General features: G+C 37.3%; 1 protein-coding gene across 3 annotated transcripts in view; it reads right to left on the minus strand.

Moving 5' to 3' along the window:
• The window catches only part of GRM5 (glutamate metabotropic receptor 5), a 240,770-nt gene that overhangs the window by 9,475 nt on the left and 204,811 nt on the right, over nt 1-26,484 (minus strand). For 2 of the 3 annotated variants that reach the window (XM_059493280.1, XM_059493281.1), the window contains 2 exons: nt 20,096-21,035; nt 7,053-7,151 (listed from right to left, as the gene is read on the minus strand). In XM_059493280.1, the coding sequence (XP_059349263.1) occupies nt 7,053-7,151; nt 20,096-21,035 (1,039 nt within the window). The remainder of the gene's footprint in view (nt 1-7,052; nt 7,152-20,095; nt 21,036-26,484) is intronic. The other variant, XM_059493282.1, reaches the window with a different exon arrangement.

Raw genomic sequence — 26,484 nt, forward strand, 5'->3', positions numbered from 1 at the left:
GAGATCTTGCCACTAGTTCCACTATGTGACCATGAAACCTTGTCCCATCTGCTGCTGTCTTTGACCTGGACCAGGAGGGAGAATGATCTGGCACTTGTAACTTTGATCAGGAAGAAAGAGAGGATGCAGATCCAGTCCTGGATGTCCTCCTGGTGAGGTCTTAGAAGGACCTGTGACAGGCCTGCCTGCCACAGGGGTGAAATAAATGCCATTAACATGAAGGATTAGTCAATGCAAATAGAAATGCTTGCCCAAAGAAAGTGGTGTATTCTAGCACCCCTCCTGACTTCAAGCACTGACTTAGTACAGGACTTTCAAACTCTTTTAAAAGTGTACTAAATGCATATAAATATTTTCATGGCCTGAAGACCAGATTGTAAGGATTTAGGAAAGCAACATGCTACTTCCTCCCTCCTCACAGTTAAAGAGACAATAATTAAGGAGGGATATGAGGCTGAAGAACCTGGAGAAAGGGAAAGAATGAAATCTGAGATTGCACTGAACCATTGGGAAAGATAGGGAACAGTTAAATCTTCCGTGGTGCAAGTCACCAGCCTCTCTGAATCTCAGTTTGGGTTTGGGTCAGTCTTGGCTGATACACTCAGACTTTTGTACTCTGCCCTAGAGTTATTTCTGCATGTGGCTCTCATGTTGATCCTAGGGCTGTGAAGGATACCCGATGGCTGTTTAACGCAAATTTTGTGCAAAAGTCTGAAACACTTGACCATTATTCACTGCAAATCCCTTGATATTACAAAATGAATAGGACACAAATGCCATCCACTGAACAGGTGGTGGGGCATTGGAATGGGCTGCGCAAGGAAGTGACAGAATCAGCATCCGTGGAACTGTTCAAAACATGTTTGCATTTGGGAAAATGGTTTGGTGGTGAACACAGTGATGCTGGGTTTATAGTTGCACTTGATGATCTTGGAGGTCTTTTCCAACCTTTTTGATTCTATAATTTTTCAGTAAGGAGTGTACCCTATTGCTAAAGAATTTTTGTGTTAGAAATGTATCCTATGTTTTATCATGCTGCACCTTCTTACTAGGAAGTCAACGCTGGACTGAATTGTGCACCATTTTTTTGCCTCTGTGAAAGGATCACCTCTCGTTTTCTTATATTGCCATGAAAGTGGATTGAGGATAAATTGCTGTGATAATACTTTAAGATCCTGCTCTAACTGCATATTGATTGGTACTCTGTCAAGTTAACTGGAAACCACGCAATGCTCACAACTTAAAACCAGAGAAATAAAGATAGATCACAGACATAGAATAGGATATCTAGGAATGGAATTGTTTACATTTACTATGCACAGCTCTGCCTTGACTCTTCAATGATGGGAAGCTTTAGGATAGTGAAATTTTAGATTTTTCTTTTAAACAGATATTGGCTCTATCAGTTGAAAACAGAAGAATTAAACTTTTGAACTCCCAAAGGAATTTCACTACAAAGTTTGGCTGAATACAAATTTTTCTATCCCATTCTTCTGCTCTGCCAGTTCTTCTGCTGGCACATTGCACTGAATGGAGCAGAGGAGAATGGAGCAAGCTTCAACCAGTGATATCAAAATGTTCAGATTTTTTATTTAACAATGCCTTTTGCAGAACTTTTATTTTTGCTTTTAATTTCTTTTTCTATAGGTTAATTAGGTTCAGATTTATGCACAAGAGAGATTTCCTGAGAACTAGACAGTAATTGTTTCTCCATTGTCTTTACTAAAAGCTGCTTTGATTTTGATAGACTGGCTTTTTCTCTGCCTTCTAGACTTACATAATATGTACAAGAAACTAAATTAGAATAAATGAGAAAATTTGAAGTAGCTGATTTTTCAAATATTTCTTCTACCGTTGTCCACTTGATGACAGAATAGCAATTAGTTTTGTTTCTAATTTTTTTTCTCCTACTGAATCTCTTTAGAGACACTTGAGTTTTGTCTTTAAGGATTTTTTCTGTTCATGAGAGTTATTAACTGCTTTTTATACACTTAGATACAAAAAACAAAATCCCTTCCCTTTACTAATATTTTTTAAACTGTCTAGAATGGGTCACTTGGTCTTTTGCTTTTGTTGAGGTAATAGAACTTTTGTTGCAGTATTTTCTTCCTCTGTTGTATGATTACTTATGAGATAGTGCATAGGTCTGCCACAAGTGTCTCTTTAGCCAGGTGCTAGTGAAGCAAATTTGTTTTGTAAGGCACTTCAAAATGCAGAAGAAATTAAAAACAGGAAGAGGAATTTACAGACACAGCAGCTGAAAACTCTCATATTTTAACAAGGGTGCCATTCTTGTTAATTAACCAGAGCTGCTAAAATTAATTCTGGTGCTGAATGCCTAGGGACCAGTGCTGTGGACAGTTACTGAAAACTATGCAATTTGAAAATAAGTGACTTCTTCTCTCAATATCTTTCACTGAACTAGGAAAATCAGTTTAAAGTGGTGGAATTAATTATTTTTTAAGAAAGCCCAGAATGCGTAGCTGCATAGTGGAGACCAAGATATAAGTAGAACCATAAAAATGTAAGGGAATTTTTAGTCTCTGTGTCATACTTATATGGGTATCTAACTCCAAATTTGAAATGGTAGAACTGCAAACACACACTGGACAATAACTTGATGGAGACACGTATGATGTGTTTGCAACCCGTCCTCATGTGACTACAGTAAGGAAAGATTCCAAATTCTTAAGTTTTTTAAGTCCATGAATGGAATTTTATATTTTAGAACACTGGTCTAAATTTTATGGAGCTAAAATTGGTAGCAAATTTTTGCCCCGATGTTTCAATGGCTGAAGTGTTGCAATTAAGGTGTAGTTCTGACACTCTGCAGACTTCTTGCATCTTTAAGGGTGAACTCTTCCCGTGTTATCCCCAGAAGCAACTGGTAGTGATAAGCAGGATAAACTTCTATACTTGGCTCAGCCCATATAACTTTCTGCCATAGAGAACCCTTATTATTCAAAGTAAATAGTTAGAACCTGTTCTCCTTTTAGACTCCTCTGCTGAAACCCTATTAAGGACTCAATGATATAATCATTCTGCCTGAAAAGGATTTGTGTGCTATCAGCAGACTTAATTAAAACTTTATTCTTCATAAGGGATGGTATGCTTATGTGTGTGTGCCCATGATGAATTCAAGTAGGGGCAAATATGCATTTTCTTTCATCTTGTCTCCTGCAATCTCAGATCTTTATTTCTTTTGCTTGTAGTGACCCAAGTTCTTCATCCCTGGGAGAATGCAAATGCCTTGCAACATGCTAAAAACACTGAAATGAAGTGGTGAACGTCAGTATACAACTATGAAGAAGCAAGTAATAGTTTCTCCCAGAAATATAGAACAACCTGGATAACTTGATGCAGGACCAAAGATGTCTAAATTAGGTAAATTCTACCACTGTAATGTTTTATTTTGTTGCTATTATTCTAATTTTAAAAAGCTTTTAAGAAAACCTCGACATGCCTATGTAATTGTTTCCCTGGGTAAAAGACAATTCTGCCACAAATAAATAACCTGCTAGTGATATATCACTCAAGTTATTTAGTTTAAATTAATCTCATACTGCTTTTTCTGTGGAAATAAATGACAACAAAAGAGAAAAGAGGAACAATACAGGGTAAAAAATAGTTTTGTCATGTCCTGAGCTCTAGAAATAAACAACGATTTGCAATTATTGTTCAGAGTAGTTTTCTGTTTTGAACAGCAAGAACAATTATTTATATTAGTCTAAAAATCATAATATATTGATACCTCCTTTCCTCATGAAAATCCCAGCTGACATTTCTATGAGTGACTTTAATATGTAAGTATGAAAGAAACTACAAAGTGAGAGAGAGTTGATGTACAAAACCTTTGTCAGAGACCTCCCAGTGCAGCCACCAGTGATGCTGATTCTGGTAACTGCTTCAGCAGCCTGCCTGGTTAGATTGGGAAATGGAGGGTCTGGTATCTGAATGAAACATTTCTAGTACATCAGTGATCATTACCCAAAATACAAAAATTATCCTGCTATGAGATGTATCTTTTCTCTACTACCATGACCTCATTGCTATTGTTAATTAAGGTAACTAGAGTTGTGTTATGCTTTTCGTCTGAAAAATGCCTTTTCAAGCATCTCTGAGCACTTCTGCTACACTTGAGCATTCTATTCACAGGATGGAGAGAGGACAATGACACGTCTTGAACTCTGAGCTCCTCTTCCTGAGTTCCACTTAAAGCAGAACATGCTTTAAGGTGTTTTCAGCATTTATTGGTCAATCTGATTTTTCATTGTTTTCATTGTTAAAGGTATGAAGTGGGAATTGGGAAAAATAGAAACCATCACATTACCTGAAATCAAGTGTAAAAGCAGTGCACAAAAAAAAAAAAAAAAAGAAACACAAGACCCACACGCAACACAAACAAAAAAACAACCAATAAACCAACCAATAGACCAATGAAAAAAAAATAACTCTCCCAGTTGTATCTCCAAAGTCAAGAGTTGATTTGACTTCTATCTTCTGCAAAGAGCATACAATTGGAGGAATTTTACATGTTTGGCATGTCTAATAAATAATTACAGAAGTATTTTTGTGCATGGGACTTATCAGCAGGAAAATTACTCCTGTGAGTTATTAAACAGTTTCTTATTCATTGCATTCAATCAAACAAAAAAGTATATATTATGCAGGAAATGCAAAAGAACTGATGTGATGGCTACTTTGTGAAAGCTTCATAAAAGAACTCATTCCTATAGTTGATTTTATCATATATGTGTGAATGATTCTCACAGGTGATGCAGGAGGTTGTAACTTCCCTAATTAGAAATAGCCTTTCAAGGCAACACCTAAAGTACCCACTACTTCTATTTGTGTGTCATTTTTCATCTTGTAAGATCCAAATCTACTTGTAATACTAATATAAAGGGATAGTTAGGCCCAGATGTGGAAAATGTCCGCACTAGGGCTGGAATACAAATATAACATTGCACGAGGTGTTTGAGGACTTGAGCTGAACAACGCTGCCCAGTATGAATTGCATGACATCATTTAGACTGGAAGACTGTAAGTGGTCAGTATCGTGAGACCTCTTTGTCCTATGAGATTATGAGTTTTTTTCATCATTCACAAATTGTCAGGCCCCTGTATGTCTTTTTCCATCTGCTCTTCATCTCAGTGGCTTCTAGCACTGGTCTTATACCTATTGGGATGTGAGAATATACCTACTTTCTGAAATGTCTGAGTTCTGTCTGGGAGATTCCCAGGCTGTTCAAGGGCAACTCTGCTGAGCTCACAAAATTGGAAAAGGACAATTGGCCAGGACATTGTGGCTGGAGACACAGCCATCAAATGCGATTGCACTCCCTACTAAGCAGCAGGTGCTCTTAAACTGTTTGAGTAGGTCTTGCAGCTGACAGTCTTGCTGTGGAACTATTAGACTGACAGTTTCTAGTTTTTTTGACTGTTAGGGCATCCTCTTTAACGGGAACATTTTTCTCCTCTCTACTTAACTCAGATCGATTACAGTCTTGAATGCAAACAGATTCTTCATTGTGAAGATATAAAAAAAAAGTTTTTCAAATGTGTATATATGGCCAGGTAAAACAGAGCTGAATACTGTACAACAATATACTGACAAGTTGTCTGACAATTGCAGGTACTTTTCCACTCTTCAAGGTTCCATCATATAGTGATTTCAGATAGCTTTTAAATGAAGAATAAATATTTCTGAAGGCAATGCAATGTATGAAAAAAGAAATCCAGATGACACATAGACAAGAAACCACTCCAGTTGACAAAAAATATACTTTATGTGCAACACTCAGCAATCAAGATTTCTGATGGTATTTTAACTGCAGGAGCCCTCAGGTGTGTGCTGTGTGGTGTGGGTATTGATGGCCCTATGTATGTGTGTGAATGCTGTACCCACGGGAGACATAGCACTGTGCAAGTGTCTCCCTGATGCAATGATAAAATTTCCCAAGGGATGTAACACTTGGGAAAAGTGACGGTATAATCTGGTCACCCTGTGTTCTACCGTTACATTTGTAAATATCCTACAGGGCTTGACAAGGAATGAGCAGGTCTTTTAATTAATGGTAAAATGGTTCTTATGCTTAGTAGGATGTAACACAATGACACAATGCTTCTTAAAAACATTGTTTCATGAAAGATGTGTAAACATCTTTGGCATGTATGTGCTTATATATTTATGAAAGGACATATATGGAAAAATGAAAATTCTGTCCCATGGGAGAGCTCAACTTTTGGAAATCTGGCTGGACTCAAAATGAGAAGAATTGCTTAAATTTCAAAGGATTGCACAGAATTATGTAGTTTGAAGTAATTCAAGAGGAAAAACATCAAAATGGCCATACTAAAGCAGTTAATCCTAGTAACATTGAGGAAAATCCAGTATTTGATATTCATTAAATTGTAGCATTACTTAATGTCATGCAAAATATATTGACAACAAAGCAGAAATAAGTATATTAATTAAATTGAAAGAGTTATTAAAAAGATGCTTTTGACTGTACTTAAAATTACTTTGAAACCTTTCCTTAAAATAACTGTAAAACTCAGCACTTTTCCATAAGATATTTTGATTGAGAAGAACCAACATTTTCATATTGAATATGTTTTTTATCAATCAGTTTGTCTCTGCCCTTTTAAAAAGTTCTTTTGGTTAGACTTAATGTAACCCCTAAAATGAAGTGGACCTACCCTTACTTCAGGTTTAAATTCTGCTTCTTTTCATCTGCCCAAGTGGCTTAATGAGTGAGGTGTAAGATTTCTCCTCCACAAAGCACTATATTTCAACAACATCACACAGGACATGTGGTTCAGATCACTGGAATGAACACAGTGCAGGGTTTTTTTGTAGTCAGATGGAACACATAAATCAGCAGTGGCAACATGTTTTCTTTTTTTTTTTTCTTTTTTTTCTTTTCTAAACATACTTTATGGGATACACAGGAATTACAGACAGAAGATATAGCCTGGAACTATCCAAGGCTGCTTCTTCTGTTCACAGACATATCACACTGACCTAAGGCCACTTGCTCTTTGCTTACCTGGTCATTGTAGCTCGCCCACCATTCCCCATACTCCCTTTTGGGGTGAAACACTCTATTTCCGACTTGTGTGGAGGGGCCAGTCTCCTGCCTTTGTACCTAATAAATCACGACAACAACAGGAGCAAACAGAGAGAAGTGATTGTGTGCCCAGCTTTCTTTGTCAGCTGCTGTGCAAAGGGCCATGCACATGAATGTTACTGTGGCAGTGGTAGAGAAGAGTGCAAAGCAGCTGGGGCGTGGCGGAATAACTGCATAAAATCCCAGACCAGTGTTAAAACTAACAGGGTTATGCAGGATGGGTGCTCACAGTTTTCTTTATATATATCTCTCTATATATATGTATATATCTATATAGGAGGAGACAAATAGTTTTACAGAATAAATAGCATGCTAACACTTTAATATTTTTTGGAGTTAGACCAAAACAGAGAAAATAGACCAGAAAGAGAAAAAATCTCCTTAGAGAGAAACAGTTTAAAGGAAGCAAATTTAGCAATCAGTGGGAAATCAGCTGGTGTCCATGTTCTCAACCTTAACTTATTTCCCTGCTCCTACATCTCTGTAATACGTGACGCATTTCACTTTTCAAAGCAAACACCAGTGTAGTGGGCTGGTTTGGTAAAATTGGTGTGGGCTCACAGTTCATGTTGTGAATGGGACTACCTCTGTCCACTGGCAACAAATTGATGTTAGATGATGCTGAGATCTAGATAGAAAGTCAAGTGAGATCAATCCCAAACCTAGAGCCCAGTGCAGTATTATGTGTATTTTATGTACAAGACCTTACACTTTGATGAAAAAAATCACTTGGATAAACAGTTTAATACTTGATCATCTAATTAATTTATGGATGAGATACAAGATAAGACCTGGTCATTGTTTACTCTCTGAACACTCAGTTGGGGTGTGAGTAATGTAGAGGTTTCATATGGTCTCTCCTCCCAGCAGTGAACTTCACCCTAATTGTACAAATTCTTGTCCTAGGTGTTGAAATACCTATTTAGGTCCTTTAAGAAAAATTTGGGCAAAGTACCTCCATATATTCTCACAAAGAGATAGTGATATCCCACCCCCAAATCCTATGAGCTGCACTGTGGGGTTTTAACATACATCTGTGGGGAATCTTGTGCATTTAACACTGTTAAAATCACAGAATAATGAACTTTTCTGTTGCTCATTCATTAATCTGATCTAGATAACAAAATACCTTGAAGAGAATTACCCTGTAAAGGATAAATAACCTGAGTACAGAGAAAGTGAACTAAATATTGGATGCAGATGTAGTAGACCCTCAGATGCAGAGTATATTGAATAAATAACTAATGAAGAGGCTTAGTGAATCTGAGAGTGAACCGAAGACAGCAAAATGAGGTGTATAGGTGCAAAGTCCTTTGGTTTACGAATTATAACCTTACTGAAAGGAGAACAACAGCAATTTTGCAGACTGGCTACCAAGGTTTTAAGACCATCTGGAGTGTGGTATATGTAGTGCTCCCAGTTAGGCATGAAGCTCGCACAGGACACACGTGCTAAATGGAAACCGATTCCTAGAGCGGAGAAAAATTGGATGGGTTTAGAGAGTAGATAAATTTACTGAAAAATACAAATGAAGTCAAACTGGATTATACAAAATTAATTGGGATAGCCAGAGAAAAAGGAAGAAAAGAATGCGCAGAAACTTCACAGGGAAAAAAAAGGAAATAAACTTGAAGTGAAGGTGTTAGACATCAAAGAAAGTAGAATTTAAGAAGAACAGGATGGAAATGCAGTTATGTTTAGAGTAAATAACCAAAAAAGATATTTTGTCTAGCATAGCATCGGGAAAAAATTGAAACTAGGAAAAACTGGGAGATTATATACTCACGAGAAGCAGGATTCTAGAAACTATCCAACAAAAAGGAACAAGAGGTAAATAAATGTCCTTGATAATCCCATTCTGAAGAGCCCCAGTTTAGGATGGATGTGAATCATATAAATAAACCTCCACAACTGTCCATTTCACATTAGCATAAATTTCACTACCTTGAAAATCAGCAGAGACACTGTTATGAATCTCTTGAGTTTATCCATCCACTCCAAAGCAAATTCCACCACCAGAAATAACATGTTGCCTCATAAAACCTCAGAGCCTTGAGCCATAGTAACTGCTACGCTGCCATTCAGTCAGTGCTAAATGTCCATGGAATTATGAAAACAGTGACCAAACTCTCATCAGTCCTGCGGGTGTGGAAAGTGCTTCTAACTTGAAATGAAGTTCCAAAATTCTTTGAGTGATGATTCTGAAAAGGTACACCAAAGATTCTGCATTAAATGTTTTCAGCTCTCAGAGCAGACACAGGAAATTACTTTGGCTCAGAACATCTTGCATTAGAAAAATGTCCCCTTCCAGGTTGTTAAAACCAAGGATTGCTTTAAAAGAGCAAATCTGTTGAGAGGGAAAACCCTCAGGCATTTCTTTGCAGTTGACATAAGAACTACTAATGTGAAAAGTAATTGGGTATTTTGGAAGAGTCATAAAACAGTACAGTGTGAGCAGTATTCACAAGAACCAATTTACTTTTTCATTTTCTCCAATTCCAGTACTATATATTGGCTAGAAAAAAGATAGAAGACTTTGATTCTGTGCAGAAGGGCAGCAACTAAATTCTGTTATAGGATTTAAAATGTTTTGAGTCATCTTTAAGTGTTTTTGTCACATCTTTTGGTGGAAATGGTGATCTGTGCCTTTTTTTTTGATGCAGGAGCAAGTTTTCTTAAGGAAAATATTTAATGATAAATACTAATATGTTTTATAAGTGTTGATCAGTGACAGGAAATTTGGGAAGCAATTCTCAATAACTCAGTCACTGCAGAACTTATCCATTTGCCAAATGCTTGGTCACATCACTCTATCTTACACAACAGTGCTCTGCTCTCTCCAGAGAGCCTCACTAGAGAGAAGGAAACTCCTGGGCTGAGAAACCATGACTACACTGCCTTGGTTTTTAGGGAAGTCAGTGTACATTTGATACATGGTAGGAAGCACCAATGAGACTGCTCAGGTTTGAAGGCGTTTCTCTGGCCTTCTTCACCTTCCAATAAAACTCCTCTTGTGGACCAATATTAAGGGATACTATGGGAAACAAAAGGGGAATGTGGGTATCATCATCCTGAATCCTGAATGAGACCAATAGTGATTCACTAAAATCTGTATAAATCAGCTTTTATGTATGTGTAGAGTCCTGCAATTTTTCTTTTTAGTTTTTCTTTTTTTCCTGTGCTGACAGGAAAAGTTGACAAGTGCTGACAAATATAGGCTTTCTAGATATAGGCTTTTTTTAGATTATGCCTGCACAGGTGTTGGTATCCTGGTGGTCTTGACTTCATGTTAGGGTGAGACCCATCTTTGTTCATTGTCCCTCGTACTTCTGCTCTTTCCCAGTTTCCGTGCAGAAGGTGTTGGATACCTTGATCAGCAGCACATTTCACATGGCTGCACATCCTCTGTCTGCAGGATGCTGGCAGGGGAGACCTAGAAGTTTTGCCATAGCCTACACTTGTCAGCAGCTTGGTCAAAGACATAATTTAAAAATAACCTATGGATAGAATGTGGATTGTAATGCACAGGTTCTGTTAAAATGTCCACACTACACAGTGAGAGATTTATCAAAAGACAAGAGTTTGTAATACCAAAAATTGTTTTTTTCTAGCAATCTGTTTTCTGAAAAAAGAATATGACCAATTATAAACTGGTTTTTGCTCTTTGACATAAGGGTATTTTTTTCCTCTTTTTCAGTAAAAAGTTTAACTAACTGAAGATATCTCAGGATATCTCTAGGTTTTTAAAATGCAAATCAAATGTAATTTATTGTGTTGGAGATGGAGATGAGTCATAAACCCCTATTTCAAATGCAATCTCATACTGCCATGCAGAAGTGCCATTGGTTATTGAGCATCCAATAAGTGCTTGACACTGTTAACTTATATACAAGCAGTATATTTCACTTGCAATATTCCTTGGTCTTCAAATTAAGAAATGATAAAGTACTTAAGTTTCATAACAGCAGAGTTAAAGCCAGTCTTTAGATTAGATAATATGTTTAAAGATTTCTGCATAAATGCTAAAGAATGGAATTTAAAAAATATTCAGTGTTTTTACTTTAGGGGTTGCTTTGATCTACAAACATACTGTGTTCTAGAGAATTGATTCTGTGAGATTGGTCATGCTATCTTGAAATTGCAGCATATTGCACTGGATATTTTGAAAGAGTCTGTTTAAAGTGTGAAATTTCTCCATTTATGTAATGGCTAAAATAAAATGCATCTTAAGCATGACACTTTTTTCATTTAAAAAAAACCAACATATAAACATTACTTACTTATTAGCAAAATCAGCAAGTAAAAGTGCTTTAGATCCAAACTTACAATTTTTTTTTCAAGTGCAGCATAATATTGTTTTAAAATCTTATTCTGATTAAGCAATCATATGTAATTGCAGCTGGGGAATTAAAATGACATTTTTGTTGGAATGAAATACAAAGCATTACACTGGCTCAAGGGAAGATTAGACTGATAGCAAAATATTACCAGTCTGCTAAACTCCCTTGTTCCAGAAAGTTTTTTTCTGAAGTGTTGGACAAACCATTGTACAGGATTTTCATACAGTAGAGTCTTACCTATATAAATGTTCAATATATAATGCTATAGTCAAAACTACAGCAGATTAAAATTGCTATATATTATAAACATATATAATGATTATATATTTTAGCAGACATCTGCCTTAATTTTCAGTCACAGTCATGAAAAGTTGTTTGTCACCAAATACAGCTCTCAGCCAGATGAAACACCATCCCTTCCATTAGTCCACATCAACATTCAGGATACAAGTAGAAATACCATTCATTGTAATTCATACAGGTGCTCCCACAGAGCAGACTGCTTCGTGACTTGGGGGACCTTGGAAGGAGGAGGGTGCATGTCCCAGCCTGTTGTTTATCAGATTAATTACAGTGCATCAAATCAATTGCAATGCCAGTTTTTATCAAAGTTTGCTGTAGAAAGAAGCAGAAGTTCCTTGGATAGGCAAACCTGGTAGACAGAACCTACATTGTGCATGCTAATGAACATGAGACCACCTGCGTGGCTTCTCTGGGTGCTCTGCAGCATGTGTGACAAGGACAGTGGTGATATAGCCTATGGTGGCCTTTATTTGTCACCAGAATTTTGGGAGGCAGGCTTGAAGATTAAAAAAAAATGTAAAAAGGATAAACGCTGCTATTAAAAAATAGAAATTCTTCCTTTTCCCAGATAAATATGAACTTTTGGGTCCTGTCTTCACTGTTCCTTCCTTTTCTTTTTTGTAGTGCGGTAGTAGGATTTTATTTTGCAACCTAAAGCCTATGTGGGTAACAGTAGACAAGGAACTGTTCACAATGTCATTTAATTTGCAGACTTCAGCTATGATATTTGCTTCAAAATGATGGTAACAGTGTCTTAATAATATAAATAATGCCAAATATTAGGCTTGAAGACATATGCTCAGTTAATGCAGCTAAAAAAATGACATCAATCAATCAATCAATCAATCAATCAATCAATATTTTAATTAAATTTGAGGGGAAAATTCAAAACAACAGCACTAGCACTGTACACAAAAATCATTGTAATCAGGTTATTCAAGAGTATAAATTTATTACACAGATGTAATGTTTTAGAAGCAATTTATCAAAAGCTTTCAGTAATACCTTTCACTGAGTTTTATAAAATATTCTTCAACCATTTCAGAGTATTTGAAGTTTAATTAATCACAGTATCAAGCTTGTCCAAAAAGATACTAAGACTAAATTATTTAGGGAAAAGTGAAGGACTCAAATCATTCAGTAATCTCTCAATCTGAATTTTTGTAGCATATTAGATTAAAATAGCTCCAAATGATCCATTTGGGAACTGATTCATTAATAAATGCAGACTAATCCATCAAAAGGATAATGAATTTCTCTGAAGAGTCAATTTTTTTTACCCTGCATGCATCAAAATTAAATTTTAGCAAGGCTATGAAGCAAACAAATAGTATCTTGTATCACTATGCCTGGATTTTCTTTTTTTAGATAAGAACAATACCTGATGGGCCAAACCTTCACCTCATGTAAATTGTTATCTGCTCTAATTACACTAAGTCATGTAAGAAGCTTAGCCCTCACTTTTTGACCATAAACTCATGATACAGAGACATCTGACCACTTTTGGGCAATTTGTAGTCAAGGGTCCCATTAAAGAGCATCTGGAGAAATTAACTTGTTTTGTGGTGCACAATGATTTTTCTGTGACATATTTTGCCCTACAGTAATATGAGGTCCTGTTTTGAACAGCTTTTCTACTTCTCAGTTTCCAAAAGGATTTATTGCATTGAGGTGGGCAATGGCTAAAAGGTGGTCACTGTTACGACTGTTAGTAGTTGAAATAGGTTGCCAATCATTTCTAGAATGTAACTTAAGCATTAGTTCTCCCAGTTCACATTCTTGGATAATCTCCCAATTAATTCTCTGTATACACAAAAGCTGTTTAGCAACACTAAAAATCACCTCTAAATTACTTCTTTAGTCTATAAAACTTCAGGATTTCAAATAATGTCCCCCACATCATTTTTTTCCATGGTGAAATAAAACTGGAATTAGAAAGCTCTTTTACTGTAAAACTATTATAACAGTCTGATGTTATAACAGCTTTTACTGTAAAATTATTATAACAGTCAGATGTTATAACAGCTTTTACTGTAAAGCTATTATAACAGTCTGATGGGTATAAGACAGGTGGGCCGGGATCTCTCCTCTGACACTGACTGACATTAAAAATAATTTTACTTTTTACCAGGGTAGAAAGTAACTCTTTTTCTTCCCAATGCTTTTTTCTTTTTTCTTTTCCAAAGAGGGTTTATTTTATACAAGCCAGAATGGCTCCACCAAGTTCCAGTAGGAAAGCAACCCATGATGTCTTATATTACAAGCTGCTGATATTACTCCATACAGCAGTTATGCACTAGTTATGCACTAGTTTTGAGGTCAGTCTTGTGGGTTTACAACTTTTTCTATATTTAGTTTCATGTTTTCCCTGTTTCAGTCAGTTCAACTGCCCGCAGAAACTGCAGAACTTTTATGAAAAATGTGACTGTTAAGCTAGAGTTTAGGAAAGTTGTGATTTGCCAGGCAATGGACCTAATGAAATGTTAGTCTTAGCGTACTGTATGACCAATCAGATCACCAGGACCTTTGATTATGAAAATTTTGAGTATGAACCTATAGGCTGTGTCCTGGAGAAGTCTGGCAAATAACAAGTTTTTAAAAATCAGTTTGGAAGTGAGGTGTGGTGTTCTTTTATCATGGTTCAAAATGTGCCAGAAAAATTGTTCATGCTCATGTATGTGAAGAAAAAATTGGCACTTGCACTATAAAAATGTGTCTCAATAGAATGTGCTGTGGCAGAAACTCAGGATCAGTGTCTTTCTCAATGGGTCTGCGCATGAGGAATAAGAACCAGCTTCAGCTCACCACAAAAATCTCACCATTTTTCTTGTACTCCATGTTCTTTACACGATTAAAAGCTCTGTGTCAAACAGCAGGCATGTTTCACATCTCAGGCAAGTTGTTGAGGCATAGGAAATTTGAATCTTTCCCATTTACGTTTGAAATCCTCATGCTGATAATACACACACATACTCTAAAAGATTTGATCATGGCTCGATGGCCATGACTTCAAATCTATCTGCTTATTCATATATGTAGCTTTCAGCCAGGGAAAAATTGATATCTGGATAGTGGGAATTGCATGGGTTGCATCTTAGGGACCTTGGCATGATGTGTGCAACAGTGGCAGAATTTTATTCTGATGGGATTTCCCATTTGTCTGGAAAATCAGTGTCTTCCCAGGACTTTTTTCATAATGCGCCATAGCAGTAGTGAAACTTTGAAGTTTTGACATGTTTAATTCTCTTGGTCTTTTTCAGTACTTCATATGGATTTCATTCATATTCAACATTAGAAGTATTGCTTTAAGAAATTCTTATGGAAAAAAAGAGTGGACTTTTTGAGAAACTTAAATTCAGACTTCTGAAAAAGCTCACCCCAAGATTCTGGTGCTGAAATATGGCATGCAGATGCATTATATAATACTTAGACTGGAATATTTCTAACTATGAATGGCAGCTTCTAGACTAATACAAGCATATTTTCTTATTTTTTTGGTCCAAAATAGCTCCTATTAGAATTGTAACAAAATATATATAGTCAATCATAAGCAGGAAAATAGGATAGGGAAGGGAGAAAACCAGCAGTTTCCTTTCAGAAACAGAGCATGCAGTGTGCTGGTAGACACCTGTTTCCAAAATAATTCATTATGGCACAGTTTGGGACTGCCTGATGTTTAATTATACACTAACCATAGACACTGGTGGTCCAGGACTGAATCCAATTCAGTGGGAAAAAATCTACTTTGCTTATCATGTTTTCTTCATAGGAGAAATGGAATGGCAATAACAGCATGTGAGCTCAGGCACCTGATGGCTTTTTCTGATGTGGCATTGTAGTGCTTGAGGGGAAGAAACTTGATTCCAGGGTGGATGTATAAGCATTTTTGTTTAAGTGTAGTAAGATAAAACACAGTGATGTCACCATAAGAAGAAAAGAATTTGTATAAGAAAAAAATTGTGGTTCCCCTAATGAAGCACAGGTGGGTTTGGCTTACTAGGACAAGGGATCCCCAGTCCTGATGAAAGCTTTCAGTACTATCACTTCTGCAGATGCACACAGAGCAATGCTCATTTCTGTAATCATACAGTGCAGGACAAACTTCTTAAGTGGGCAAGATAATACATTAAAAAACAGGTGAGTTTTCTGTTTAGTTTCACAGCCATAGCTTATTTTTAAATATTTGGGAAATACTCCATCACATAGTTAATCTGAGTAGAATAAAGTATCACTGCCACACTGAGTTATTAAGCTTTAGTCTAAAAAAGATTTGTGAGAGAAGTGTCTATGATAAGGTGCAGAAATTTATGTGCAGTTACTCTGTTGTCTAGCATTGTGCTTTTCACAGCTGTGTGGAGCAATTAGGCACAAAGCACAGTCAATGTATCTTGAGTATACCTAACATTATCTGGCTGAGCTGGTGATGGTTCTTTCCTTTAGAGTGTTCATAGCTACCTGCCTAGGTTGTAGCTTGAAAGTGCTGTTCAACCTTCTGGCTTAGTTACAGACTAAGAAGATGATAATCAGTCTTGTTTTGTTTCAGGAGGGTACTCTTGGCTTGTACTGGACATCTATAGGCTTCTCTCTTTTGAGAAAAATACTGGTAGGATTTTAAAGAGTTAAATAGCACATATATTTGTGAAAGACAGTATTTAGGGAGGTTTTCAATACTTGTCTGGTTACTCAGAACAGTTTATTACTTGCTTTAAAGGCAAGAAATCTTGCTGTTTTCAGGTAGTTGTGGGGAGACAAGTGTGAAGCTTGGAAAATGGAGCATGTGTGCCATTTAAAGACACCTTCCAGAAGACATAAACAACTAGTGGGTAATTTTTTGTGTGAAATCCAGGGTAATAATAATAAAAAGCCAAGAGGAGCTTTTGAACATCTGTACTATTCTCCAGGTCAGGGTAATATGACTGAGACCCTTTGATGTGCAGTCCTGACTAGAAATATCATAATAGCAGCTCTTGAAGCAGAAATATACAGCCTTTATCTTGCATGGAATAGTGAGTTATCTGAGAGTGAGGAGAGGCTAAATTAGCCCTGTATTTTTGGCCCTTGCAAAAAGGCTGTGTAGCATATGTGGCAATAATTCCTGGTACCTCAAGGCAAGATTTACTCAATGTATTTTTGGCCTTCCTAGTCACTAGAAACCAAGATGGCAAGATGGCAATTAGAAATTCCAGATGCCTCTCTACACCAGCTATATGGCTTTGACTCCAGCTCTGTAGCACTCTCCACTTCTGATAATGTCAGGTTCGTTAACCTCACCTTAAATGAGGGCAGAATATCTTTAGGTGAGTACTGCTGAATCACAATAGCCTACATGAAATGGTTTTCATTCCACTGGGTAATGAATAGTTTTACTCTCTCCTTCTACATATTTCAGTATGTGAAGATTCATTTCAACACACAACCACAGCTTGCCTGGGTTTTCTTAATTGAAGAACACCCCATGCAAAAAGTCATTTAGGACTGTAACAGATGCATTGCTTTGTTTAGGCAAAAGCAGTCTTGTTATCTGTCATTTTGTGGCTGATGTGAAGGCTCTGAATGGAGCGTTGGCATTATCTGTTTGACAATGATTTGATGCAATGCTACACTGTGCTATAAATTAGTGTCAAGAAGCAAAATGCTAATGATAGAGGCCCTCTGTGCACTGGTGACTTAAATAGCATGTTTCTTTTAAATTCAACAGTGACTCACTCTCTTTTAAATAAAACCCCTCTGAGCTATTTAAATGATGCCATGAAGTTCTAGTGCATATTTCCTTTGATTCTGAATACTTTGGTGATTACTTGAATAACTTTCAAAATAATCTTTTGAGCATTGTACTGAGTAATACCTTGAAGCCTATTGCTTTGTGTGACCAGATGTTTTTTTCAAAAAATTATTTGATTATCAAGTAAAATGGTGGAACTCTGTTTGCTCATTTTCTGCACTAAATGGAATTGAAGCTGACAGTGGTTTTCTGTACTTTCTTGGAGATTATACCAGACCTAGGTGAAATCCTGAGCACCATTTTAAATGTGCTTATCACCTTTTAGGACTCTCTCTCATGTAATCGAATTGGTATTGACTAGAGAGAATTTCCCAGGACAGATGGAATCATTTTGCTCTTGTAAAATATAAGGGCACACACTGACTGAGCTCTACTAAACTCAGTGGCACCATCACAGCTTAATTGGCTGGGGATTCAGACACATGAATCAGGAGGATCTTCTTTGCTCCAGTTTTGTGCATTGATGAACGCTGCTGATGACATATAAGTTTTTCTCCAAGTTTTAAATGCAAAGTACAAGTTCTTTGTATCCAGAGAAATATGTCAATGTATCAGCTTTCTGCTGCCCTTCTCATCCCTACACACACATACTGGGCACTCTCAAAGCTCTTTTGGATTGAAGTAATTCCCAAGACAATGCTATTGAAAAAGAAGTCTTTGTTGATGATGATCTATTATATTCTGCTAATATCTCCCTACTGCAGATATTATCTACGCACTGAGGGATGTAAAGAAATGAAAAGAGAATCCTCAAAAACAAGAAAATACCACTTGTCATTTAGGACATTTAATAATTGGGTATGCTCTTTGCTTTTCAGAACAAAACAAAAATTTTAAAGGAACATCTTTCCAAACCAGGCCTGAACAGATGACAAAAAACTTCTTCCCAAACACAAGATCTTTCTATCACCTATAACTTCATCTTGTTGTGTAAAAAGGTTGCAAGGTGGCAAATGAGTTCTGCAGCAAAAGGGAGGGAAAATAATGATGATCTCAATGAAGAATGCCTTCTAGTCAAGACATATTTTGAAGAATGGCTCTTTTAACAGTCCAAAAAGTTGCTACAGGACTTCTAATTCAAATACCTCATGTCATTTATACATTGACACAAAAGTTGCAGAAAAGGATATTTCAGGTAGCCATCACCTAATCTAAAAAATGATTTATCATTTGAAAATATCATCCTACTCTGCACCTGGAAAGGAACTGGAAAAAAAACCATCATTAGCTGATCATAATTATAAAATATCTTGTAATAGACTGGTCATTTTTGTATCACTTCAAAGTCTCTGAAAGAGAATCATTAGTAATATTCTGACAGAAAAAATAATCACTTTAGTATAATATATCCTGCAGGTATTTCTAATAAAGTCCTTCCTCAGGCTTAAATTATGATTCACATATAAATGGAAGGACAAATTGTCCTTGTTCCATGCCAACTGCAATTATGAACAATGACATGTCTGGAAATATTCATATTATCCTGAAATCCATGTGTGTTTCAGTGAGGAGAAAAATCTAGCTACATGTCACTTCCAGGCTAGACATACATAGCTGAGAAATGACAAAATTGCTTCTTTGCAGTCAACAAATTTTTTTGTTAATGCCAGCAGTTAAATAACCTAAATCATTCTCATAGCATCCATACCAAAAGTGAAAGGATCAAAGGATGAAAACCAACTACTGGGCAAGGTGCACAGTACAGGTTCTGTTTATGGAGCAGGGCAGTTTCCACTCCAGAGCTCTCCTTTCTTTTTAGTGTTCACTTAATGTTTATACATTGAACATAAAGTTGTCTTCATGATAGCTGAATTCAAATAATATATTAGGAAGAAACAAAGAAATATAAGGGAGTATCTGTTCAATGGCAGGGAAGGTAGACAGAGCGGGGCCTGTGAGCAACTGAATTCGTCAGCATCAGGAAGATATTTACAGAGAAAGGTAAGGAAGAGAAGATAGGTGAGGACTTATAGAAATAAATTAGGAAGAGATAGCATAAGAAAGGAAAATTAAGGGAAAAGGAGATAAAAGGTGTAACAGAAGAGCCATACAGAACAAATCCTCAGATCCCTTAGAGTGGCTGCTCATGATGATTCTGGTGTTTAACACTCCACCTCGATTATGGAGCTCTAGCAGCAGCCCGGTTGTCTTACTGCTGTCACTAGAGGCAAAATACAGATGCTATGATGTCCATTTAAGGGAAAGAGATAATAAATGGGTCCATTCAGGACAAGGCAATGAGTTGTATTTCTTCTCTTGGGTTTTTTTACTCCCACAATCTTTTTTTTCTCCCTAGATTCATACACAATTGTCACACCCAGCATTTCCAACTTTGTTTTCCAATTGCTTTGTCAACAGTTTTTGCACAGCATTTTAACTAAGTCAAACCCAAAACTTGCAGATGTGGGACAGAGGACTCACTCCACTCCCAGTGCAGAGGCAAAGGAAATTAGCACACCTCCCTTTGTCCTTCCACTATTAGCAACTCTCAGAAGACAACAATTGCTTCCCCACACTCCCACATTAGAAAACTTTACCTAAGCGTTTCCCCAGATGATCCCCTTCTTTTCCACAGGTTCACCAGGCTGCTGGAGCGGCTGGCAGCTGAAGAGGACTTTCCATCCCCTACGTGCATGCGGACCACCGTCGACGTGGTGAACGCGCTGCGCACGTTCCTCTCGGGCTTGGCGAGGATGATGTACACCTTGGGCACAAACATGCAGCCAAGGGCCACCGTGGCACTCAGACTCACTGAGAAACACATGGTGATTATCTTGTAGTTGCTTCCAAAATATATTGGCACAAAAGCCAGCCAAATGATGCAGGTGGTATACATGGTAAAGGCAATATATTTTGCTTCGTTGAAATTAGCTGGGACGTTTCTTGTCTTAAATGCATAAAAGGTGCAGCTCAAAATTAATAACCCATTATATCCAAGGGGAGTCACAACACCCAAGTTGGTGGTGTTACAAATCAGGTAGACCTCTCGGATGCTTGGGTAATCATGCATTATGTCTGGTGGCTCCATTATAAAGAGGGCAACTATGATGCCTAACTGTATACATATCAAGATGAATGCAATAACCAGCTGGGCGCAGGCACTCATGAACCTAGGTTTCTTTGTACAGATTTTCTTCTTGCTTCCAGCCAGGATTCTTGCGATGCGGTTGGTTTTAGTTACTAGAGCAGAATAGCTCATAGCCGGTGAGAGGCCGATGCCGATTCGCTGAAGATAACAGTAAATTTGCTGAGGTTTTGCAATTAGACAGAAAGTACACAAGTAACCCAGGCAGATGCCAGCCAGAATGATGTAGCAAAGTTCTCGGCTGGATGATTTGACCACTGGAGTATCCCGGTACATTATGAACACGATTGTAACAAACAGCGTGGCCAACAGACCCAGGCATGCAAAAACAACGGCTGCAATTGGTTCGGGATCGCCCCATCTGAGATACTGGACTGGGATGAGGTCACAACCTGCAGAAAAAGAAAAAGAGAAAGGTAAACTGAAGTATGTAGATGTGTGATTCTTTAATGATAGTTAGAGGTTTTCCTGGTATTTCTCTTCTTTCTTGTTTTTCAGGAAGCTGCCATTGTGTGGAGTGTAGGCTCAGATTGTGTTAAAAAAATGTCAATATAATGGCACAATAAGTACATTTCAATGACAGCTTTTTTCAGTAGTACACTTTATCTGGAATAGAACATGACCAGGCTGATTAAGATAAGTCATCTCTTACAGTGCAAATTTGCCCTTTAAATTCTATGAAATATAGGAATTTGTGAACAAATTTCTGCAGCAAGTTGCACTACCTCAGTATAAAGTGCTTCAGAGTTTTCTGCATGCTATTTGCACATAAAGGACTAGATGTCAATCCTACTAATGGTACTGTACACCATGAAGGATATTGGTATTTGCTTAGTGATTGTGGAGAGAATCTTGCAAATTCTGACTGTCAAAAAAAAAGAGAAAGTTTCTCAGATTTGCTACCTTTTTTCTAACAAAAATTTTCTAGAATTGGACTCGTAAGTAATAGGTAATTTGGAATGGCACATTGTACTCAATTCTTTTTCTGACAATTATTCTTCTGAAATTTCTGAAAAATTAAAACCTAATCTAACTTGTGAAATAAAATTGAAGTTAATAAATTAGCAACAAAGCTGAATTAGCAGTGCAACCCATTTAAGGACACTTATTTTTCAATTTTGCATTGGTTTTAGTAAATCATTCTATGCATCTTGGTCACAGCAAGTCAAAAAGGCTTTTATTCTACAGTGAACAGATCAATAGACAGGAGTAAAAAACTGACAGAAGACTTGTTGCTGGCATCCCTTCTTCTTCCCTCCTTTGTGTATGCACTGTCAAGGCTGGATAGATATTTTTGCATTCTGGCCAATCTACCATGTCTTCCTGGATTTCTGGGCAGACATAGTTGTTTTGTTGCTGACTACAGCTATAAGCATCCATCCTTGCATTTTATTTCCAAAAAACTGAATCTCCTGTTCAGGTCCTTTGACCTTGCTTGTTTTCATGACTTTCATGCAAGATGCAGATGGGTTCTGTGTCCTGTGGCACCAGAGTATATTATACCAGTGACTATCAGCAAAAGATTTTTCTTTACTTCACATCAGCAGGTGATATACAGGCAATTCCTGCGAAGCAGGGCTTCAGGAAATGTAGCAGTTTCTCCAGAACAAAAATGTCATAACGAAAAATGCACAAACCCACACCTTTCTCTAAGGTTTTATTGCTGAGCAGACATCGTATGGTATGGGATATCCTTTTGGTCAGTTTGGGTCAGCTGTTCTGGCTGTGCCCCCTCACAAGACCTTGCTCATACCCAGCATACTGGTGAGGGAGGAATGTTGGAGAGACAGCCTGGAAAAATGACTGCTGTGTTATCAACATGTCTCTAGCTACCACTGCAAAGCACAGAACTGTGAGGGTTTCTATGGGGAAAATGAGCTCCCTCTCAGCTGGACCCAGTAATAACAAAGGGGAGGATCTTGATGTTCTGGAGTGTAACTTCCTGAAAACAGTGGCATTGCCAGCCAGGGCAGGACAGCAGGGAGGGGATGATGGAATGGAGAAAATGCAACTAAAAGCTCTTATTTCTCCTATACATGTGTTAAGCTTGGTTGCAAAATCTAAATTAATTCAAAATATTGTGGTTTTTGTAATCATGTTGCTGTCTTCTGGTTAGGTCATGTAGGGAAGTGTCATTTTGACTTGTGACTTGTGACAAGGCACTTCACCCTGTGAAGATGGAGTGCCAGGTGCTCACATATGTATTTTCTGCAGTGAGGGTAGTTAGTGTCTGCTGGATATTTGGATGCCAAGAAATTTCAATTAATTAGGCAACCTGGCATCTCAATGAGTTGATGAGCAGGAGTAAATGTAGATATCATGACTATAATTTGGGAATTTCTACATGGGAAATCTATTGTATGCCTTTTCCCGTGTTTTATGTTGGGTCTAGAGTTTTCCAAACCTGCGACTAACATTCTTAGTGGCAAAAGTCATGAAACAGTATAGTTAGATATTAGGCCTAACTCCTTTCTTCTCCAAGTATCTTCGCATTCTCTGTGTCTACAGAAATAATATTTTTGAAGATATAATACCTTCAATCAGGTGGCAAAAGTACAAGGCAGATACTTCTGTGTTCTTGAAGAGAGTGGAAAACTCAGAAGGAGTGGGGTCAATGAGTCTTGACATTAGTGCATTAAAGTATACAAATTTGCAGTCACTTTAGTGTAAGACAGTTGGGCTCCTTACTGAATACAGATTGATTTCCTACCCATACTTGCCTGCTTTGATGTGAAAAGCTTTCTCTTGCATTAATAAAATTATTACCACATCTAAACATTTGAAAGACATCAAATTTTCATGAAACAATTTCACTGCACTGGTTGATAATACCTTTTTAACTCCTGCTGGTTTTAAAGAGTTTTCTTATTTAGTATTGTGTGAGGGAGACGTATTACTTTCTGACTTTTTCAAGTTTAAAGTAGCACAGTAATCACATCATAAAATCAGCATTTTACACAAGTGAGAGTAGGGGAAAAGGGTGAAAACAAGAAGGAATCCTCTCTTGTGTGCAGATATCCCACTGTGGGTTTTTCCCCAGGAAGTTTTATAAATCAGTGACCTCTAAATCTATTTTTGATTTAGCAAGATTTAACTAATATTTCATGGAAACAAATAGTTTCCAGCTTCTAACACTGCTGCATATTCTTGACAGGAGATTTGAAGAGAAAAGGTCTTTAGCTGGCAGCTGGCCTTTGCATGCAGACAATGATATAGGGGCTAAATTTTTGCCTCATTTCTAACTTTGTTGCAGAGGTGAATCATAACCAAATGTTTCTCATTAGTTTCCGACTATTTCATGCCTTCCTTGTTTTATTACTCCTTTTTACATTCTCTTGATGAAATACCTGAGAAAAGAGTGTAAAACTTGTCATATTTTTCCCATCAATGAGTATACTTTACAAGGAAATTGCTAAACTTGGCAATGATTTATTCCTCAATTAAGATTTAAAGACTGGATCATCTTCATGAAACAATGATTGGTGAAGTTTTCATATAATAATTTTGCAGGTAATGGTTTCTGACAATGGCACTTTTCAGAGAAGGACAACTAGATCAAGTAAAAGAAAGATGGGAAAACAGCACTGTGAGTGTTCATGTTAGATTGATGACCTGGACTATACCAAGACAAAAGCTGAAAAATGGTACCACAAAAAGAACTCATTCTTGTCAATGGCCATGACAATGCCCCACAGCCTATCTCTTACACTTTGTCAACATCTCCAAGCACCTGGAAATTTTTCTCTCTTAGCTGGCTCAGAAACAAGTAGAACAAAGCCAGTAGTCTTGTCCTATGGTGCCCAGTCTTGTCCTGTGTACCTTAGCATGCTGAGGCACTAAGGTGGTCTGTGGCTTGTGGAAAGGCTGTTTGGACCCAGTCCACTTTGGAGCAGGTGTCGAGTTGTTCTGTGCTCAAGGGTGCCTGGAGGTCCAGTAAAATTGGCATAAAACTGTAATTGTGCTCTACTGGACAGAAAGATAGGCAGTGTGAAGCAAGACACTAGATACACATGTGAACAACAAGATGAGCAGATAGAAAAAAATCAGAATTCCATTTACCATCCTAGGGAAAGGTTTTCTTGAAGGACCCCCAAAAATCACCAAGAAAATATCTATAAGGATGTCTAAGGATCTTCTGAGAAAAAAATAGTTTCTGATATTTTGGAAAAGCCACTAGCTACTTCATGCATAGACCAAATTTTGCCACGAACAAGCAGAGGAAATGCTCTTGAAGGCCTGACCGCTGCCGTAAGTCAATTGGTAGGTCTATTAGTATACTGTCCTCTTTCTGTAGAGGCAAATTTGTCCCTTATTTCTGATCTTTCATATTACATTAAAATTAGTTCATCTGGGAGAAGAGTTTGCAGATATAAAGCATTATATTATAGATGATATTTTCTGTGGATTTTATTCTTAGCATGGTTTTAATTTGTTATTACAACCTTGACACCTAGAAGATGCCTTCAGCATCTATAAAACTGTATTAGCTTAGCACTGAGAAATCCCCTCCTTGGTAACCAATATAAAATACAGAACTAAACTATTTTCAAAGGTAAAGTTGACAGGATAGGGATTGTGAATAGGATTGAGACTGAAAAGTGAAGTTAATTCAATAACTTCTCTTGAGTTAACATCATGAGCTAAAGCTCACTGAACCTGCGCATGGAGAATAAAACTGGCAGAAAATTGCTGCTAGTTTAGTAAGTTCTAAATATTTTTAGTTGGATTTGGCATCCTGGTCAGCAAGTTTGACCTGTTAAAATAGATTTAGTTTCCTTGGTGATTTTTCAAACATCCTTCCAAGATTAACAGAAGTCCAAATTTTAAGGCTGAAATGCAAACAACAATGTAACCACATTTTAATAATGAATGTGTCTTCATATGGTATTTAGCACTTATTATTCAAAGTCTATTTATGTTATGAAATTAAATATTTTATATCAATTCTCCTAAATTTTTCTCTTGTTATAATCCCAAAAGATGGGAGAGGGATCTCTTGATTAGTTATTTAGGCTTCCACATATATGGTAAGCTGAGATGCAAAAACGTCAGCATCAGAATAAAAATTTGCATAAAGCTGATGGGGTAGCTTTTATAATTTGGTTTTTTTTTTCAACCCCAACATTATCCAAACAGAGGATTACACTCTCCAGAGTCCTGGGGGTCATATAAGGTCCCTGACCTTCACATGGAATCGGGACCATCTGAATGGAGAGAGGACATTAACATGTCAGAACTTTGCTCTGGTGCTGTGGTAAATTACTGTAGTCACCAATCATTTGCCCTACTCTGGTGGGACCTTTTGAACTTGTTACAAAAGCAGCTGCAGCACCCAGACTGGCACCCATTCCTGAAACTATCAGCAAAGGTGGCTTTGCATGGGGAACAGAGGCAGCTGCTGACTGGGCATGTGTGTATCCTGCCACCTCTGCAGGACAGGATTTGGGGCTGGTCATATCTTAAACCATGAAAGCTGGAGCACCTGCAGCTCAGGGGCTTGAGTCCCCAGTAACTGGAATATGTGGATTTAGCAGTAAGAGGTAAAGCCATGAATCTTAGAATAGTACATTAAAGTTACTTTGCGACCATATGGGAAATTATTCCTTAATTACACAAGTATGCAGAATGATGGGAACAACTGATGAATTACAACAATCAGGTCTGTCCTTATGCTAGCTCTACTGGTTTGATTTAAGCTTCACTAGAAAGTGCCGGCTCTGTGTGTTGTAAATGTTTTGTTCCAAATGCAAACTTTCCATAACATAAGGCACAATTACAAGTGGATCCTTCTGGCTTTGTTGGCGAGTTCCTCTTCATCCAGCCTGGGAGACTCCAAGTGCT

This window comes from Ammospiza nelsoni, chromosome 2, assembly GCF_027579445.1.
Source record: "Ammospiza nelsoni isolate bAmmNel1 chromosome 2, bAmmNel1.pri, whole genome shotgun sequence".
NCBI lineage: Eukaryota > Metazoa > Chordata > Aves > Passeriformes > Passerellidae > Ammospiza > Ammospiza nelsoni.